General features: G+C 33.0%; 1 protein-coding gene across 12 annotated transcripts; it reads left to right on the top strand.

Moving 5' to 3' along the window:
* The first annotated feature begins 349 nt into the window (after positions 1–349).
* LOC111711705 (cell wall protein RBR3) lies at positions 350–21,158 on the top strand. 12 transcript variants are annotated; one of them, XM_023486112.1, is made up of 16 exons: positions 350–433; positions 1,181–1,225; positions 2,011–2,055; positions 2,407–2,934; positions 4,585–4,631; positions 13,617–13,702; positions 13,794–13,852; positions 14,203–14,257; positions 14,830–14,906; positions 17,461–17,523; positions 17,961–18,078; positions 18,756–18,791; positions 19,167–19,299; positions 19,988–20,550; positions 20,600–20,709; positions 20,924–21,158. In XM_023486112.1, the coding sequence occupies exons 5-16, from the start codon at positions 4,600–4,602 to the stop codon at positions 21,101–21,103; spliced, it is 1,512 nt and encodes a 503-aa protein (XP_023341880.1). In that variant the 5' UTR covers positions 350–433; positions 1,181–1,225; positions 2,011–2,055; positions 2,407–2,934; positions 4,585–4,599; the 3' UTR covers positions 21,104–21,158. The 12 variants fall into 12 exon arrangements, with proteins under 12 accessions (XP_023341880.1, XP_023341882.1, XP_023341886.1 ...); XM_023486114.1 differs by having other exon boundaries at positions 2,006–2,055; XM_023486115.1 differs by having other exon boundaries at positions 359–433; positions 1,115–1,225.
* The last annotated feature ends 412 nt before the right edge of the window (positions 21,159–21,570 follow it).

The raw sequence follows: 21,570 nt of genomic DNA, 5'->3' as shown, positions 1-21,570 counted from the left end.
GAAGTTAGAACAAATAGTTCTCATTCTTTCAATTCTAACATTCCTAGAGGATGTAGAGGATGTATAAGTCAAGCCTTCACTTGATAACAATATTCTTTTATCGTAGAAACATGTGTACTCTGTTCAGTACTAGTGGGAGTGTCTGTAGAGGTATTCGTATATATCATGCCTATTTCACCCTTCCTAAAATCTTCAAAAGTTTTAAGCACCGTTACTGATGTTAAACTTTTAAAAAACTCATTTTAAAGTTTTGTGGTTCAATTTATATGCTCTTTTTTGGTTATGTCAAATATGGGCTACCAACAAAGGATAAGGCTTTAAAGACGAAAAAAAATATTCTTAAACTAGGTTGGGAACCCAGCTTTGCTTGAAATATAGGTCGAAAAACTCAACCCAATTTTCTCTTATGGTCGATTGAAATGAAATTTCTTAGGTAAGTATTTCCCATTGACAAAACTTGCATTCTTTGTTCGTGATTTTTTTCGCTGAAAACCGATTATTTTTAGAAAGATATATTCCAAGTTAGCGTATGCAAAATATTTGTAATATTTGAAATGTAAATATTGAATACTGTTGTGAATAAAGATATACACATGTATTGTATGTCCATGTGCAGAATGCGTACAATTCCAGAATGCGAAATCTGATATCTAATTAGACTGATACTAAATCTGCCACAAAGTTTCAACACATCGGGCTAACAGCACTTCGATAGGTTACCACGAGTATGTTAAGCTTAACCGGTTGGTCAACCTTGTACAGGGGCAGACCGGCCTAACCTAATATGTCCTCAATGCAGAGGCAAAAAGGATGGGATAAAGAGTAAAAATAGAGATCATTGATCTTTTACAAGAGGTCCTAACAAATACATAGATAAAAATACGTTTTCATCTTCTTTTAAAAGTCACTTTCAGTAAATGTTGTACAACAATTTTCACACGTACTCTGGAATGTGTAGACTGAAGACTATTATAAAATTACATTTTTTTTAATCGTCACTCCAATTTTATTGAGAATGGGTAACAAGGATAAATGAATTGAACCCAAGCTGAACTATGGAATAAACCTATAAGTTACTCTAAATCCCACACTCTCATCCCTATCCATTGTACAGTACAGTACTCTGGTGTGTATGGGAGAGTGCAGGCTGAAACTAATTTTATATCCACAACCTATTCAGAATCAGAATTCATTGGAAGTTTATTTAGCATGGAAACTACACCAGGTTAGAGGATTGTTTAGGTTTAAACAGCTTAAACGATACCTGTTACATGTTTTAACAATAAGTATTAATGTCAGTACAGGCCGATTATAAACGTTAAATCTGGCTGTTACCCGCACCGTTGCCATTCTTTCTTCCCTTCCCCCTCGCCTTCTACCCCTTCCAAAACTAACACTTGGCCCATTACTAACACTGAGTGTTAGAAATGGGCACAAATTGAAAGATTGGGTTTTTAGGATCCCGGCCCATATCAGGTTATATAAATATATATCCCTGTCACCCATCCACTGATAGATTATACACAATACTTATAAGGGTTTGAAGATTACTCAAGCTGTATTCTTTTTATAGTTATTCTTTAATTCTGATTTATGTTTTCTTTTTTCTGTTTTCTACATACTATATTCTTTAATTCTGTTTTCTGTTTTCTTTTTTTCTGTTTTCTACATACTATATTCTTTATTTCTGTTTTCTGTTTTCTTTTTCTGTTTTCTACATACTATATTCTTTTTATTCTGTTTTCTTTTTTTTCCTACATACTATATTCTTTAATTCTGTTTTCTGTTTTCTTTTTTTTTTGTTTTCTACATACTATATTCTTTATTCTGTTTTAGGTTTTCTTTTTCTGTTTTCTACATATTCTACATATTTCTACATATTCTAAATATTCTACATATTCTACACATTCTACATATTCTGTTTTCTGCTTTCTTTTTTGTTTTCTACATACTATATTCTTTATTTCTGTTTTCTACATACTATATTCTTTATGTTAAATATAAGTTTAGTTTTGAAACCCTAAAGCCACAAGTTTGTTTGTGCATGATGCTCAGGTAATTTCTTAATTTCGGAACTTCGTAAAATATATATATGTATGTAAACTTTATTTAAAAACGTCTTTTTTCAATCTATATAATTAAGCTCTTCGTTCATACATGTCTACAGGATCACCCACAAAGGATGAGAATGTAAAGACGACCCAAAACCCTAAAAATATGACAATTTGAAGCTTGATTTTTATTTTCAACATTCAATTAAGTATTTGATGGTTTACTAAATGATTTAGCACAGAAATAAGCCAGTTTTGGCCTGCAAGGAACCCTGAATGCAAGAAAACGGATCAAACAAATTCCGTACAATCGTCTCTGAAGTCTTATCCTTCGTGGGTAACCCTGTATATATAGATATGTTAGCCATAGCTGGACCAAATTGGATGACATTTTTTGAAGGAACCCAAGGATACCCTGGGATAAGATAAGTTAATTTTTTTCTTTAAAAATAATTTTTATAGAATTCCATTTTTTTATTACTCGGGCAGCGCCGGGCACTTCATCTAGAAATGTATATAAACAAAATTATAATAAACAAAGAAAGAGCTATAGGTTAGATATTTTAAAGGTTTTTGTTTGTTTGGATGAACCAGAAGTTATGTGGGTTGGAGTTAGAGCTAGTGATCCCCTTTCCTTGGCATTGGATAGATATTGATATATTTAAATACATATATTTATATACATACATAGATATCTTGATAGTTTGTATTGTTCTGTGTATAAATGTTGTCTCTATATAGATTGCTGTTGGATAAGATTGCCAAATGTTTCTAGCCTAGTATCAGAGCCAATAATAGAAACTATAGTCCCCACAGCCTTGCAGCCAATTTAGGATAATAATAGAAATCTGCGGAGCAAAAACTAATTTAACCATTTATTCAGGTCAAAATTCGATTCAAACTTTGATAACCCTAAAAAAAGAAAATATCCTGGACAAAAGTAAAAATTTGTCATATGTAATTATTTCACATCTTTCCCAGAGATTTTTGCAATCTTTGAATAAAAGGTTGATTTTAAGTGTCTCTTCAATCTTTTCTTTTGGTCATTATTAAAATATAGAAAGTTTACAAATTTAAATTCATTAAAGTAAAATGGTGGCACATGTGGGGTTTAAACTTGCAACAAAAACTGCCAAATTAGAAACTTTAAGCCCCATGTGCCACTCTTAAATATCATCAAAAAAAAAAAATTCCTGCCCATCTTTTAAAACACCCTGGTAAAAATAATTTTTACCTGATTCTGAACTAATCTAATTTATATAGAGTAACCCTTTGCTTGTGTTAGTGCTTACCCAAAGGAACTGAGTTTTTGCCACAAACTCAAAAATTCTTATCCCTATATATTGGCAACCCAATGTCGTAGACCTTAGATATTTCAAACTAATAATTCTGTTAGATCAAATAATCTAAGTTTGAAATATCAAAGGTTTATACCAACTGGTTGCAGAGATATAGAAAGTAGAAAATTTGAAGTTGTGGCAAAAACTCAATTCCTTTACTGGGCTTGATCTCAAAAATGCCAACTTTTAAAGTGAAGGATTTCAGCTAATTCTGGGAATATACGGCAAATCCACCAAGATATTAATAGGAATAATCAAGTTTTATGGCCTAAATTAGCCCGCAATGAGCACATTATAAACAGATCTTATAATAGCCCTCCCAAATTTGTATTATTGTAACATCAAGTGCAGCAAGCAGTTTAATTTAAATTGTGATTATAATACCGAATTAAAGTTTTAAACTATTGAAAATTCCAAAAAAAAATTAACATTTAAAAAGTAGTATGGTCAAATGTAACAACTTTTATTGAAGAAATCTCTCTAAGAGGTGTAAACACTAATTCTGCTTTAATACAAAGATATATATTTTGGTTTGGTTGAATTATTAGTTCTGTAGATCACGCAACCTCTCAAACCATTGGTTCACTTCTCTCCTTATTTCAATTCTTTAAGATCTTTGATTTAATAAGCGTAACTTTCCTTTTCTCTTTCATGTGTCGGAATAAAGTACATTTGAGGCTAAACTGGGGAGGGGGGAGGATTGAAGGGGGAATATTCCATGTTTTGTAAAAAAAAATATTGAAATTCCGATGTTTGAAGTTGTGTGTGTTAGTAAATAAAAATAAAAAATAAAAACTTTAACCCTAAAATGCCTGGGGGTGGCGGCGGGAGCTGTGCCCCCACCCTTTCCAAAAGTACTTAATTTTGAACGTCCTATTTTGTCATGTACACCTGAAATTCTTTAAATGCTGTATGATCTAAAGGTTCAAGGGAAATTTTCTTTGCAAAAAACTCAATTTTTTTTTAACGTGTATCATTGCAACCTAATGGTGTAAACCTCTGACATTTCAAACTTCATAGTTTGAACTATCTTAGGGTTGCAAAGATATGAAAATTAGAAAATCAGAATTTGTTTGTGTTACAAAATTTTGTAACTTAAGAAAATGTCGAGAACACAAATTTTAATAACTATTTCTTTCATCATGCATGTCTTAATAGATCATGCTTAGTCATCTTAAAAGTATTTTCTTTAGTGGGTAAACCTGGTTATGAAACTGTTCGGCCTGAAGAATTCAACTAGGTGGGGTGTGTCTAATTTCTATATTGCAAATCTTAAATCTTACACTTTCATTAAATTCTCAGTCGGGGCACAGTTATGTAAATAGGGGAGGGGTGATGAGGAGGGGGAGGGGTGATGAGGAGGGGGGAGGGGTGTAATTGGAGAAAGAACGGTAAAGGTATGATATGTGTGGAATTCTGCTTCCTTATACAAAAGTTTGCCTTCATTCATCCATGAAAATCCAACCGGCCTCCTTTTCTCCAAAATTCTGGAATTTTATTTTATTTTTCTATCCTTAAAAATCTTTATCCTTAGTCCCTTTTTCTTTCTGAGTATTTTTCTTCCCATTTCAGAGGAGACCTATATTAATCATAGAATCCTCCCATACATCATATTTACTTCCTTCAGAATTCCCCCCTCCACTATACTCAACCCTTCCTACCTTTTCTGCTTATACCTTTCCCCATTCCCCTCAACCTTTTCATTTTCATCCTTACCTTCATCTCGTCCTACATCCTTCTTATCCCTTACCTTGCCCCCCATCTTTATCTACACCCCACCTCCCTTTTCCTACCCTTTTCTAGCCTTTCCTGCCTCAATCTCCAATCCTTCTTCTTTTTGTTACTTTCCATTCCTACTTCTTCTTTTATTCCTTCCCATTGTCTTCTTTGCCTTTCTTCCTTTATGATTCTTTTCCCTGCCTCAATCTACCTTTCCGGGCCTCTTTCCTTATCTTACTTCACCCTTACTCTTGTTAACTTTCCCCCTTACTTTCCACCTTTCTGCGCACCATTACTTCTTTCAAGTTTTTCCCTTTTCTTTCACCACCATCCCCTTCCTACCCACTTTATCCACCCCTTCCCCCTGCAACACCTCCTTTGGCAACTTCAAACCTTATACCTGAACAAATCTATTATTCAAATAATTGCATAAACTCATCCATCATCCATCATCTATCATCCATCGTGCAGAGGTGTAAATTCCTTGATATACATGTATATTGTATATCTTTATAATAAGTTTGTAATAATCTCTTATAATACCTTACATGTAGTAAATACCTTACTCCATAAAGGTTTCTAGAGCCCGTATCTATCCAGGTACAGTTCAGTTTCACTTAGCTATCAATGTTTAAACCCGGACACAATCTCGTCAGCTATCAATTTTACCACATACACTAGCTAAGCTGTCAATGTCAACTAGGACACAAGCTCTTAATTAATCAATGCCAATGCCAAACCAATGGGCACGATCAGATATCAATGTCTACGCGGACACAAGCACCTAATCGATCACTGCCAAACCAATGGGCAAGTTCAGCTATCAATGTCTCTAGGGACACAAGCACGTACTCGATCAATGCCAAACCAATGGGCAAGTTCAGCTATCAATGTCTCTAGGGACACAAGCACGTACTCGATCAATCCCAAACCAATGGGCACGATCAGCTATCAATGTCTATACGGACACAAGCACGCGACTATCCATGCCAAACCCCCCAAACCATGTGTTTATATATTACAAATTAAAGTTAATAGACGTAATTATAATTTCTACGTCGTTATCTATATCACATGATTAAGGCAATTATGTTACAAATTTACAGCACATTTAAACTAGACGCAATTAAGATATACGTCATTATATATCACATGATTAAGCTAATCATGCTACGCATTCATTTGAAGCGCAGTTCAAATAATTAATGAGTTTTACATAGAGGTTTACGTAGATAGGTAATATTAATGTACAACGTAGTTTAGGTTTACAGATATCGTGTTACACGATATGTTTTACATACATACATAAATATTCAATTTATATATATTAATCTGCAATGTATGTTTGTCACTCTTCTGTAGGTCCTCGTAATTACGTTATTCAAGGTGCGTCCCCATTGTGCGTCCTCATTTTGCTTCATATTAATTTGCCGAAGTAAGTGGGTCTGCAAAATATATATAATAGAAGAGACACTGATGAGTGTAGAGCTCCCTTTTTCCCAGTAACTTCAGAATTCATTTGTGTTTTTTTTTCTCTAATATCTTAACCTTTGCTTAGCATATCACACCCCCCCCCCCTCCACCTCAGCCCTCATTTTCCCTTTCCTTTTTTACTCCCCCCTTCATTCTCCACTTATTGTATTTAAGACAATATTGTAAATGATGGATGATTTTTCAATTGGACTTCACTCTTAACTTCTCTCGTTCGCCCTTTGTGAAAAAGTATGTTTTCTATTTTTATTTTGAAAACTGTTTAAAACTGTTGGTTGATATTATGCTGAATAGTGTTGGGTAAGTAATATGTACAATATAATAAACTGGCGCAGTAACCAGTAGAGCGAATCAGCCCAAAAGGATTTTCGTGCCAATGAGTCAGTTAGGGGGTGTCAAAAAATTATTAATAGAGATAACTGAGGAGCAGATGGAGGGGGGGGGGGGGGGGTATGGGATAGAGGGAGGTGGCATGGGATAGAACGGGTGCCAGTAACACTTTAACTTAAATCAATCCTTTTGAATACAGGATATACAGAATATGGCACACAGTATTTGACAATAAAATTAACATCTATATATTTCCTAGCTTTAACTCCTGCAATGATAAATTGAATCTAACCCTGGCACACAAATGTTTTCATCTCTTTAGAGTATATTCAACCATTTCCCAAAGATTAAACAGTTTTAAATCTTCATCAAATATTTTATTTAATCCTACCACTGGTTCTAGACAACACATTCTTTACATTTTCTCATTCTTTTTTTAGCAGATTTTTCTGGTTTAATTTAAGAATATTTATCGTAATCCGTCAAAAAATATTTTTTTGTTTATTCAATGATTTAAAACAACGCCTAAATTAAAACTAAATATTGATCTGTATAACTATCATTTTTTTAATCAATAATATTCAATCAAGTTATCTTAGTACATGTTTTATAGATACAAAAATAAATTATCTAAGATATTATTTTCTGGTTCTTGATTTTTAAATGGCGTTGAAAAATTATTAACTTTGATAATTACGGTAATTCAAATAAAAATAAACAATTAATCAAGAAAAACAGAAAAATTAAGTTTTGAACCGAGGGAGTGCATGTAGCGTATAATCTACCTAACCAACCACTATCAATTAAACTTCTCAGACTACAGTTAATATACTTCACAAAAGAAATTCTTTAACAAGAGAACCTTTTTTGGTAAAATATTTATTTTTATTCTTCAATAAAATATATTTCTGATAATGTCATTTCTTCTATAAATAATTATAAATTTTTTCTTTCCCCTAGTCCCACTTAACCCTTTTCCGTTACTTATTTTTTCGGGTTAAAACAGGAACAAATCTGAAGTACCATGTCAGCTGAATAAAGATACGAGCTGAATACTTACCTCAAACTAAAATTCAAATTCTTATATCTTTACAATTTATTTAATATTTCATATTTAGAATTCTAAAGTCTTGAAATATCAAAGGTTTCCATCTGCTTGTGAAGAAATAAGAATTGAACGATTTGATCACGTATTTTTGAACATTTGAACATTATTTGCAATTTATAAATGCTCTCCATAGTTTTGGTAGGTTTTTTTTCTGTGTTCCCCTCACTACCCAGTTTACTCCTTTTATTTCTGCAATAGTATTGCAAGTTTTTGCACCACTCTCCACTAAACTCTACTAATTTTTCGGTCAATATTCTGTAAATCATTGAAGTACACACCGAAAGTTTAGTTTAGGGTGGCACCCTTAAAATGCATAACTTTATTTAAACACAAATAAGATATATAGTCTAAGTTAGAAAAATACTTCAACACCATCAAATTGTACGTTTATAACAACAAAAACACAAAAAAGATTGATTTTAAATTATCCTCATTGAATCTTTTCCATTAAAAAACTTTCGAAAATGGTATATTTATCTATCAAACAGTCAATCTTCATATCTATCTAACTTCCTATCTATCAAACTGTCAATCTTCATATCTATCTAATTTTCTATCTATCAAACAGTCAATCTTCATATCTATCTAATTTTCTATCTATCAAACTGTCAATCTTCATATGTATCTAACTTTCTATCTATCAAACTGTCAATCTTCATATCTACCTAACTTTCTATCTATCAAACATACAATCTTCATATCTATCTAACTTTCTATCTATCAAACAGTCAATCTTCATATCTATCTAACTTTCTATCTATCAAACTGTCAATCTTCATATCTATCTAGCTTTCTATCTTTCAAACAGTCAATCTTCATATCTATCTAACTTTCTATTTATCATACTGTCAGTCTTCATATCTATCTAACTTTCTATCTATTAAACAGTCAATACTTCATATCTATCTAATTTTCTATCTAACTGTCTAACTGCCAATCTATCTGGCTAAATTGCCTAAATTTTGATTCCACGGCAATATTGAAGTTGGAGATAAAAGAAAATTTGAATTTGATTCTTCTTCCCTCTTCTGTTGGAATATTAAACAAAACATTTAGAATTAGAAACATTTCAAATTCAAATTCAAAAGACTGTTAGCTTAAATCTAAGTTTCTTATGAGTCAGACCAGGAAGATTTTCTTACATCTGTTTCTCTTGTCATCTTTCTATCTTTCTATCATATTCTATATTTATTCTTATTATTCATTATTCAATATGAAATATATATAATCCATTTATCTGAGTAAATGACTGTCTGCTGTCTTTTGTCATTGTCAGTTAAGGGGCTTATTTGTAATGGGGCCATTTGTTTCTGTCCAGATTAGTAACAATCAGGAATTGATTGGTTTAAAATATAAAACTTTAATATTTTCATCCTTAGCTTTGTTAAAAAATCAGCAGATATTTCGTAACTTACGACAATCATAACTTTTATTTTAAACCTGTAACAATTGTACCAGTTTTACAAACTTGACTGCATATCTACAATATTTAATTTTAAATTGACTATATTTGAAGCGCTAGATTGTAAAGTTGACTGAATAGCTACAATATTTAATTTTAAATTGACTATATCTGGAGCGCTAGATTGTAAACTTGATTGATACTGTGAAACTTTAATTTTGCCTTTTTATTCCCGTGCACTATTAATAAACTAGCTTGGGAACCCAGTTTTGCCTGGAATTTAAAAAGCTCAACTTTATTTGATAAACCAAGGTAAAGAACATTCCCATGGTTCTAACGAAATTTTAGGCAAATTGGTCTAAGGGTTTCTCATTGTTATTTGCGCTGTTTACCCTCCCTTGGTCGCAATTTACAACTTTAGCTATTAAAGTCGACCCACTCCTTTAGAATCTCAGAACATTCCCGTTGCTCTTCCGAGTTCCACAACCAAAATTCAAGGCAAATCGGTCCAGGGGTTCCTGTGTTATGATCGGACATACAAACAAACAAACAGAGATTACTCCTTTATTTTTATAGATACCCAAAATTATAGGTTTATTTTTTTTTAAACTATGCCTTGTTACAAATATTCTGTGGTCCGGTATTATAAACACTGGTTTCTTAAAGTACGTCTTCAAGGGAAATAAATTGATAAAATTAAACTTGACTTTACTAAACAATGGGATGTTCAATTTAAGTAAAAACTCTGGAAGAATATAAATCTGGTTTTCAATCTATAGATCCTAGACCCCAGATCATAGAACATAGATCCAAGACCATAGATCCTAGATCCTAGACCCCAAATCCTAGACCATAGATCCAAGACCATAGATCCTAGATCCTAGATCCTAGATCCTAGACCCTAGATCCAAGACCATAGATCCTAGATCCTAGATCCTAGATCCTAGACCATAGATCCAAGACCATAGATCCTAGATCCTAGATCCTAGATCCTAGACCCTAGACCCTAGATCCTAGACTCTAGACCCTAGACCCTAAATCCTAGACCATAGATCCTAGATCCTAGATCCTAGATCCTAGATCCTAGATCCTAGATTCTAGATCCTAGATCCTAGACCCTAGATCCTAGATCCTAGACCATAGATCCTAGATCCTGAATCCTAGATCCTAGATCCTAGATCCTAGATCCTAGATCCTAGATCCTAGTTCCTAGATCCTAAATCCTAGATCCTTGATCCTAGATCCTAGATCCTAGATCCTAGATCCTAGATCCTAGATCCTAGATCCTAGATCCTAGATCCTAGACCCTAGATCCAAGACCATAGATCCTAGATCCTAGATCCTAGATCCTAGATCCTAGACCCTAGACCCTAGATCCTAGACTCTAGACCCTAGACCCTAGATCCTAGATCCTAGACCATAGATCCTAGATCCTAGATCCTAGATCCTAGACCCTAGACCCTAGACCCTAATCCTAGACCCTAGACCCTAGATTCTAGATCCTAGATCCTAGACCCTAGACCCTAGACCCTAGACCTCAGACCCTAGACTCTAGATCCTAGATCCTAGATCCTAGACCCTAGACCCTAGACCCTAGACTCTAGATCCTAGATCCTATACCCTGGACCCTAGACCCTAGACCCTAGACCCTAGACTCTAGATCCTAGATCCTAGACTCTAGACTCTAGATCCTAGATCCTAGATCCTAGATCCTAGATCCTAGACCCTAGATCCTAGACCCTAGATCCTAGACCCTAGACCCTAGACCCTAGACTCTAGACCCTAGATCCTAGATCGTAGATCCTAGACCCTAGACCCTAGACCCTAGACCCTAGACCTAGACTTGTAATAAGAAATTATGTAAAAAAAATGGTTTTCTAGATAACTTTGTCTTGTTTACAGACTAGCCACAAGAACTTTTCGTCCGAGCCACATTCTCCTCATTTTCTCGACCGAGCCATCTCGAAATCCTCGTCCTTCCATTATTATGTTTTAAAGTGTTCAGTCCTTGAAGATATATCTAACTATTTTGTTTTATCTGGCCACGTTGGGGAATGAATGAAATATTGCATTTTTGTAATGGCTCGGACGAGAAATTGTTCTGACTGGCCTTTCCTCTCCTCGGTAGGTGGTCGCAACAACTAAAACAGTTGTTACGTCTTGAATTCTATCCGACCCATATTTAGATTTTTAGATATATAGTGTTCTGAATCTGCCGCGTTTATAAGAGTTTTCATTTTCAACTTTTTTAAATACCTTGATATTTTAAGAAAATAGGGCCCTTAGTTTTCAAGGAGCAATAAATTTTACATACGGTGGTAGGCGATTTTATCAATATAATGAAGACGACTTTTGATTTTAATTTTGATTGATATCAAGCTTATAAACAGCATTGATACACAAAAACATGGAAACAAAGAAGAGCTGTCAATAAAAAAGCTTCTCTTTAATTGCCATCAACTGTAATTCAAAAAAAGCTTGTTAACAATTAAAACTTTTAAAAAGTCGTCTTCATTATATTGATATAATTGCCTGCCACCGTAGCACTCGTAAAATCTGTACTGGGTCTCTTATACTTCGACAGTCCCGTTAAACATCAGCATTTAAATTAAAGCAGCAATTAAATTATATTGTAAACAAGGGGAAAGAAATTAGATATTCATAAAAGATATTTTACAAAACACAGTATTTCTGTTTTGGGTAGCTCTATTCAGTATCTTCATATTTGGTATAATAGTTGATCATGTATGCAGCTGGTGTGTGTAAGGGGAGGGACTGTATTATCCCATAACTATGAATAAGATACCCTCAGTACAAGTAAATTCATATATGGGGAGAAAATAGGTTTATCTATCTATGCATAGAACACTGTAGTGAGGGTATAGGATCAGTAAGGTTCTATGCAAGGATTTCAATCATTGGTTTTATCCAAAGAAAAATAACAGCAAACAAGAATTAATCCCAGGCATCGTTTTCGCTTTTCGTTTCGTTTTAGTTGAACAAACAAACAAACCTTAGAAAAAAAATAATAGTTAAAACTGATTAAGTTTTAGTTTTAATCGTAAAGTGAAAGACGTAACGAGAGTTCATAAACGATCAATTTGGTTAACATTTGTTAAAGTAAAATTTGTATGGTTGGCTTTTGTGATTTTTTCCACTGTAGAAATGTCCAGGTTCTCTTACTTTGATCTTAAAGATTTAAAAAAACAAGTTGTTTTTAAAATACTAGGCTTTTAGGGCGCTCTATCTTCTATTTCAATTGTGAACATTTTCTCTTTGTATACATTGTAAAACAAAAGCAAACAAAAATTTACGGATTTTCAAAATTTTCAAAAATCGATTTTTTTAGAGACTTTTTGGAAATTCAATCATCCATAAACCTTCCCTGGGGTTACGCGAGGTCCCACAAATATTTGGGCCCGATCGGTTCAGCCGTTCTGCCGTTTATTGGATACAAACAAACATCAAAGTATATACACAGAAGAAGAAGTGAAAACTAATCATCCCCCGGGCTTACATATACAACACAAGCAATTTCTCAATTTCTTAAGTAAAGAAAAATCTGTGAAATGTGTTGTGGTTTTGTACGACGATTACAGGCTTGCATACAAATTAAGCCACCAAAAATGTGCAACCTAGATGTCGGTGACCAATATTATCCTAAAATATTTTCATTATACAGTCAACGTAAAAACATGAAAATTAGAATTTGACAATAAAAATGAAATCCTGCGTAGCAAAATTCTGGACTTCGGCCATACGTTGAAATTTTACACTGCATTGAATATAAAACATCCTATGAAATTTATTTTTTACCCATTATATACTTTTTAGTAACTATATGGTTACTATAGTTCAATTGAAAAACATATTCATATAACGAAAAACCATAGATCCTAAACCAGTCTGGATATCAAACAAAGAACATTTTACAGCACACATACCCAAATCTTCTTTTTTTCTTCATTACTTTATTTCATAACCTTTGTCATATATCCCTAGCCATTTTCATCAGTATAAAAATGAAGAACTAATAATATATATAACATATCTTGCTTGTCGCCCTTTTAACCAAATTTTGTCAACTTTTGTACAATTTTTCTATAGAAAATACCAAGTTACGTCTTCTGAACTTTCTAAAAATTTGATTGCTCATGAAATTTATATTGTTCTAGATTTTTTCTCCTGAATACGAGTTGGTTTTGTAAATCCCAAACTTCTAATTCTGGTTTACGCAGACCTAGAGCAGGACTGGTTTCAGGTATTTTCATGATCCGACCAGTTACATCTGGGTAGGTGGATAGAGACCTTATACCATCTTATGCATTTCTTCAAAATATATATTATCTCAGATAAAATCATGATCCTTGTGATCAGCTGCAGTCTACTGCCATTTCTTCAAATTGTACAGGTGACATATTTATACACATATTACACAAACATTTTTAAAATTATATTTCTGTTCCGGTCTTCCCACCATTTTTATAAAAATAAACTTTCCCTGAAAGATGACTATTTTAGTAAATAAGTACCATTTCGTTTCTTTAGATGGGAAAACATGGACGAAGTAAGGGGATGGGTCCCCAATTCATCTAAAAGCAAGATAAAAGCATAAGAAACTGAACACTTCAGGGGGGCTATTGGGGCTCAGCCCCCCCCCCTGGACCAGTGAAATCTATGGTGTTCAGGTCCTAACTGGTGCTGAGCCCCCCCCCCCTGGACAAATTTCTGAATACGCCACTGAATTTTTTATTTGTTTAGAGTCAGTTTAGTCGACCAATTCCCCCTGAACAGTTATATGAAGACTTCTTTCAAGGTTTTTATTCAAATTATTTTGTACTTTTACAAAGAATTTTTTGTAAAAACATATTTTTGTAAATTTATAGGGTAGGGTACAGGGCGGTAAAAAAGTCCGGTCTGTGAAAAAAAAAATCTAAAATAGCCCATAACTTTTTTGTGACTAAAGCTACAGATCTAAAAACCATATATTTAAAAAGCCCTTGAAAATGCATGTAGACAAATGTGTCACACTTTGATACTTGTTTAAAACAGAATTTTTTTTTTTAGCCTTTTTTAGGCATTTTTTCCACCCTCCCTATAGCACCCAAATTGTTAAAGTTATCGGTCAAATTTTTTTGAGCTGGCCATGAAAACTTGGGCTGTGAACATGCATTTCAACCCCGTACCCATTCTCTAAGGCCTTTTTCTAGGGGGGGGGGTCGCCAAACGCCCCCCCCCAGGCTATACTTAGATTTAGACCCCCAGCCTTTATAGGGTTAACATAGAATCTCAAAACCAAACTAAGAACATTCATGATTTATGAGCGGACATCTAAACAAACAAACAGAGATTTCAACTTTATATATATATATATATGAAACTATTTAGGGAACCCAACCTGTATAGACAACAGGGAACCTATCAGTGGATCATGTTGGACCAATCAAACACAGAGAATTGATTATGTAAGTCAATTTTTTTCCCGTGCACTGCACAGTTTACAAGATGCTCAAAATAGAAAGACATTTACAGTGAATTGCATAGTATACAAAAAATGTACAGTGTACTGCACTTAATAACAAAAAATTTACAGTGCACTGCACAGAATTATAAGAAATTTACAGGGTACTGCATAGAATAACATGATTTTTATATTGTACTGCACAAAATTACATGAAATGTACAGGCACTGCACAGATAATCATTACATTGATTTTCTGACATGTTAAGAACATCATAGATATCAATCATGATACAAGTGTAGTCGATGTTTTCAGAGTATAATGGTTAACTTAAATATCCTCTGAATGAAAAATTAATAACGCCTGAGGTTAGAATTTATAAAGGAGATAAAGATAGTTCAATTGGTCATAGCTAAACTTCTTCTCTTTTGCTACTAAGATACATAAGAAGTAAGAACCAGATGGTGAAGGTTTAAGCTGTGTTCAAATACTTCTCGCAATTCATTAATTCCTAGCTCTGATTTAATCTTATAAAATCTTTTAAGATCCGACATTAGATTTAATAGATCTGAGATTTTTAAAACATTGATCATTATATTTCAACGTTTCAATATGCTGTTATTCACCTTTAGGTTGATCTATTTGATGCTAAAAATAATCAAGGAAAATTTAATTGGATTCGGGAAGTCTGCAAATTAAAAAATTTGCATTTGAAACCTGTTTATAAACCTAGATTTAAATTAAACCACATTCTTAAAATTCCCTCCCTCTGGTTCACATGAAAGCTCTTATGTTGTCCCCTCATAGGCATAGAGGTCTATGGTTTGGTTTTTTGTTGTTTAATATATCAGTCTTTATGTGTACAAAAAAATCATCCACCTTAGATCTTCTCAAATCGTGTAGTAAAATTCTTTTGTGCAATTCAAAGCATTTCGTTGTTAAAAAAAAGTAATAAATGAGTTTTCGTAATATCTTTTAAAAATTGTTTTATAATTAATATCCTATAAAAATTGAATTTAATGTAGCATGATCTGTTAGAATAAAAACCATAAAAGTCCGAAAAAGAAACAGGTTATCAAAATGTTCTTATATAAAGGGTGTACATAAAAAAATGTTCCCACATACATTTTGAATTCTAGAGCTTTCAAAATTGGCGATAAAATCTTGTGAATTCATATTTACCTAAAATTGGTTATATTGAAACTAGTCCATGCGAAAAAATCGGATTTCGAAATAATTTAGAAGTTGTTTTTGGACATCTGCGACCCGGCATTGCAAATTGGAGCTGATGCCCTCTAGCTGGACAGTAGACATGGACTCTTTCAACATTCTAAACTCTACAAAGGTTCTTGTTTGCTTCCATCTTCTTCTTCTCTTTAGCGATGTTTCTCTTCCAGGTTGGCAGGGCAGGGATTATACTGATGTCTTTATCTATTTTTTTATGACATCCGCTATTCAAGTTGCTTGATTTTAAGGTTTTCGTCAATAATGAAAGGTACAGCTGATCCATACATTTGAAGATACTTAGCAAAGCTTGTAAACCTATATTTTCACTGTGAACATTTAAAAGCCTTTTAGTTATTTGTTGCCATGCTTCCTTTAAATATCTTATCACTTAATTTGGACACCTGTACATGAGAGGAAATCTTTCTTGATTTGCCAGGATATTTCGTTAGATTGGGCCAGAAATATCTGATATAAGCTTCCTTCCAATCCATTACAAATGCTTAGACAAATGGTGGCGTGACTTACTTCATACTTCTTCTTTTGGTGAATTTAAACTTATTATAGAATTGATATGATTTTACGACCTGGCAATCTGTATCTGGCTTGAAAAACGTTTTTGATACTTTCAGCATGCTGGCAAATGAAAACGTCTGAATGAAGCCACCTCTTGGACTTTTAAAGTCACTTTTGCTATAAAATCCAACTTTGGTCTGTGCCCCTTTTCTTTTGTGGTAGTCAACAGCAAGTAAATATTACTTTCCTGTGTTGTAAACTGAGGTCTTGCCATTACTTAACAATAACTGCATTGTTAAGATTTGTTTAAAAGATTTGCATATTTTTCAGACCCTAAGATTCCATAATATGTTTAAAATTCTAAAAAAATAATATATGAACTCAACCAAGACAAAATGACAAACTTTAAACCGTCAAAACTTTCTTGATTTTAGTGCTACATACCTCTCATTAATATCAATCGATCGGAAATGTTCCAAAGATTTAAAAAATGTACACTTTTTTAAAAATTGAACCATAGCTTAGTGAGTGCTACAATGTCTTAAAGATCGTTTTTTTGGGACACCCTGTATATAGACATTTTGTATAATTTTGACAGAGTCTATATCAATTTCTCGTGACAGGAACATCAGATAGATGTCTTGTAAGTATCGTGTAAGGTGGAACCTTATTGAATGTACACCCTGTAGATAAATGTTTGAGAAGAAAAGTTCTGATATAATTATAAAATTGACCTGCTGTAATCACTGCATATCTATCTGAGCTATCCTGAAATGATCTAAAGTTGAAAATAATAATTTCTTTTTAAATATTTTAGACTTGTAGATATAGTCTATTCACGTGTCCTTGTTGTGGAGAATATTATACATATTTAGAATTGGTAAGTAACAACAAATGGCATATGGAGAGAACACAACTTTCAAACCTTGCTAATGTTCTAAACCTTACACTTAGTGTAAGGTTTGAAATTACAGTTATGATCAAAGTTATAGAACCCCTCTTGTGTCCATGGCAAATTTCATTTAAAACTATTTTCATGTAGCATGACGAGAACTGCAAGTATCATAATTAATTTTTTCTAAAGTTAAAATGGTAAATAATCCTATGGTTTTAATTAATAATTTCTGTTTGAAACTATGCCGGTTGGCGGCCTAGTTTTGTTTGATAAGGGTGTGGGGACGGGGGGGAAGGTAATTTTGACGACAAAAAAAAATAAAAAGTTGAGGAAATAGCAATTGGTGTTAAAATGCAAACCACCATTGCTAATCCCTAAATTATATAAATATAAATGTCAAAATAATCAGTTATAATAATCAGGGTCGTTTCTGCACAAGATTTTGTAAAGAAAAATTGGTTGAAGAATGCCTTCCTCCCTTAATCAAAATACCACTTAATTTCGGAGATGAGCCTGAAGAAAAAGAATGCAATGAAGAAGGAAAGATCATTCTTAATTATTTTTATTTATATTTTATCCTAATTTTCTGTTCCAGACAAGAACATGATTTTAGTTCAAAATTAATGATTATCTCATACTCGATCATTTTATGCATTCTTTGCAGAGAGAATAGAATATATATTAGAGAGGAATTTACTAGAAAAAAGTGTAAAACGGCCATTTTGTTGTATTGTTTCCATACTGCGGGTGTACTTCACATATTTATGCTATTCAACCTTTTGGGCCTTGTAAAATCATTTTATAGAAAATCTTAAATTAATATTAAAAGAAAACCAAATTATGAAATAAGCTGGTTTCATAATTGACCAATGATCATTTCACATAGACTCTTTGCTTTTCACTTTACAAACGATGATTTTCCGTTATAACTATAAATCAAATGATGTTTTTTATTCACCTAATTCATTATAAAGTTTATTTGACAGTTTTAAAAAACTCGAAATTGAATTGGATAGTCTAGGGAACATACTGTATTAATGTACTCTACTGCCTATAATTTGTGAACATTTACATGATTTGTACACTTTAAACTCCCTTTCAGGCTGAAAGGGACTGCAAAAATTCATACCGAGAGATTCTCTAAATTCCCCTCTAATATATATTCTATTCTCTTTGATTCTTTGTTTGTTGGCACACTGTGAACTTGATCTGTATAGTAAAAATTATTCCTCAACCCGTTCAACGTCCACGAGGTAAACTTTTATCAAAATAATTAAATCATTAAAGGGACTGTAGACATATGTTCAAGTGACTTTTCATGTATGGGAGTATGTCTGAGCAAAAAAGTACCCTTTAAACCTTTGATAGATCAAGAACGAATAAGATATTCTTCTTCTTCTTCGGGAAAATTTAGTTTCTTTCAATTTTGGGTTTTTCTTTAAAAGTGACTTGCGGATTTATTTTACTAAGATATTACGGAAATTGTTAGAATCCAACATGTTTAAAGAGAGAAAAAAGAAATTTCAATCGTAACATTGTGAATAGTTCCTGCCATTTTATAAAGGGAAGGTTACTTGAAAATACGTCTACAGCCCCTTTAAGGAAAATGTATATATTTTTAATGCTAGTGCAGCCTACAGCGCCTACGTCCACAACAGGGCCACAGTTCTCTTCCACAAACCCCACAAATACACGACCGCATAATGCAGTTATATTCCCAGACGATGTGGAACCATCAACTACAACAACAATTAGAGATAGGAAAAGAGATTTTTTAACAGAATATTAGATTGTTATCTTAGAGAAAGGATACAAAGAGTTTTATTAAGGTTATAATGCAAGGAAAGTTATTTCAGATGAAATATTCTGGGCAAAGGAAACTATTATGTGAATTATCAAAATTTTCTCAATTCAATGCTTTTATTCGTCTCGGATACTAAACGAACACTGATAATGCTACTCTTGTTTACAAATTCCGCCAAGAGAGAACTGGTTTCAATATGTACATAGAGTATACGCAACTGCAATTAACTTTCCAAGCATTAATAATGCATTAAATGCATCATAACCTTGAGTTTCATAATCCCCTGAGATGTACACAACGAACCATCCTTATAGCAAAATTGATAGGGTGATGGATTGTATACATCACTATATGTTTATGTATCTGATACTGTACACTGTATATATAATTTTGTATCTACACGATCCACCAGCTCTTGTTTTGATGAATTTAAGCATAAGACATCTAAGGGAGGGGGTCCAATTCTAAAATATCTATCCCCCTGAACTAAACATACATTTTGTGCTTACTTTAAATGTTTCATTTTTTCTCTTATGGTCGCTTGTCAGCTCTCTTTCAATTATCTTATTTGTTAATTTACGCATACAAAACACATACTTATTACTAATTTACATTTTAACTTAAAAATCTTCTGAATGAGAATAGTTCGGTAAATTTCGGAACTGCACAAAAAGAAACTGAAACAAGAAAAACAACTAATGTCCAAGAATCAAACGGACCTTCTTCACTGGATCCTAGACCCTCTCAAGCATCATCAGGATTTCAACCTGGACTTCAATCACCTATCAAACAACCTGGATTTCAATCATCCAGCAGGAGAATTGGATCTCAATCGTCCAACAGAAGACCTGGATCTCAATTATCCAACAGACGGCCTGGATCTCCATCATCCATAGGATCTCAATCTTTTGATGGAGAATCTGGATATCAATTATCCAATGGACAACCTGGATATCAATTATCCAATGGACAACCTGGATTTCAAGCATCCAATGGAAAACCTGCATTTCAAGCATCCAATGAACAATCTGAATTAGGAACATTCAATGGACAATCTGGATTTAAATCATCCAATGAACTACCTGGATCTCAATCATCCAATAGACAGCCTGGATTAGTAACATCAAATGGACAATCTGGATCAGGAACATCTAATGGACAACCTGTATTAGGAACATCTAATGGACAACCTGGATTAGGAACATCTGAACTACCTGGATCTCAATCATCCAATAGACAGCCTGGATTAGTAACATCATGGACAACCTGTATTAGGAACATCTAATGGACAACCTGTATTAGGAATATCTAATGAACAATCTGAATCAACATTATTTAAAGGAACTACAGAAACAACCAGACCTCAGGCTAGAAATTTTTTTTTATAGAAAAACACTGTTAATTTCAGACTGAAAACTTCTTTATACTTAACAATGCAATTTGAATATAAGAGTTTTACAAATATGACCCAAGGGAAGGTTTAAAAAAATTATGCTATTTTTATAGCGAATGTAAATTCTTTTTTTGATATAAAGTTTAAAAGACAAATTTCCGCACGTAAATATTTCTTTTTCTTTTTAGAAATCTGAACAAGAAATACAGTTTGATAATAAAAGCCGTGAAACAAAATCACAAGCTGGATCTGGATCTGCATCAAGATCAGCGGTACAGCTAACAAACGAAGAAGAAAAACCTCTGGATGGTGCAATTGAAGTACAACAAGACAATAGCAGAATACATTTCATAAGAATATTTGTTTGATATAATATAATCTAAAATCTGCAACATTCAATAAAATTGATGAAATTTCCATTTATTTCTAAGACATTTTTTTCATTGGGAGTAATTAATTTTACACATAATCTAAAATAATCGATTTATTAAATTTTTCTTAAAATCATTTTGTTTAAAGTTGTTTACCGGTTCCGATATCGATATCGTCTTTGTTATGAATTAGTATTGTAATACCTAATTTCAAAAGCCATAATATTATTATGTCTGCTAGAGTTTATTTAAGGAAAAGGGTAAAAGACTGTAAAGATGTGACTATAATGTCTCCTTAAGATGAACAGTGAAGACGGGCAAGTTTACTCTGTTTGTATACTGCAATTTTCTTGTTTTAAAAGTCCAATGCGCTTGAGACACATCAATTGTGCAGAGTAAACAGACCTATTTCACTAAATTAGTATATTAATAAGTGTCAAGTTAACTATTTAAGCTATAAACGG

This window comes from Eurytemora carolleeae, unplaced genomic scaffold, assembly GCF_000591075.1.
Source record: "Eurytemora carolleeae unplaced genomic scaffold, Eaff_2.0 scaffold1196, whole genome shotgun sequence".
NCBI lineage: Eukaryota > Metazoa > Arthropoda > Copepoda > Calanoida > Temoridae > Eurytemora > Eurytemora carolleeae.
The sequence above is the reverse complement of the archived record's forward strand: the minus strand, read 5'-3'. Positions and strand labels throughout refer to the sequence as shown.

Coding starts and splice junctions, on each gene's coding strand:
- LOC111711705 (XM_023486111.1), top strand. CDS start 6,777: ATGATTTTTCAATTGGACTTCACTCTTAACTTCTCTCGTTCGCCCTTT. Junction 13,853..14,202: donor CATTTCTTCAAATTGTACAG/GTGACATATTTA, acceptor TTATTTGTTTAG/AGTCAGTTTAGTCGACCAAT. Junction 19,300..19,987: donor ACAACAACAATTAGAGATAG/GAAAAGAGATTT, acceptor GAATGAGAATAG/TTCGGTAAATTTCGGAACTG.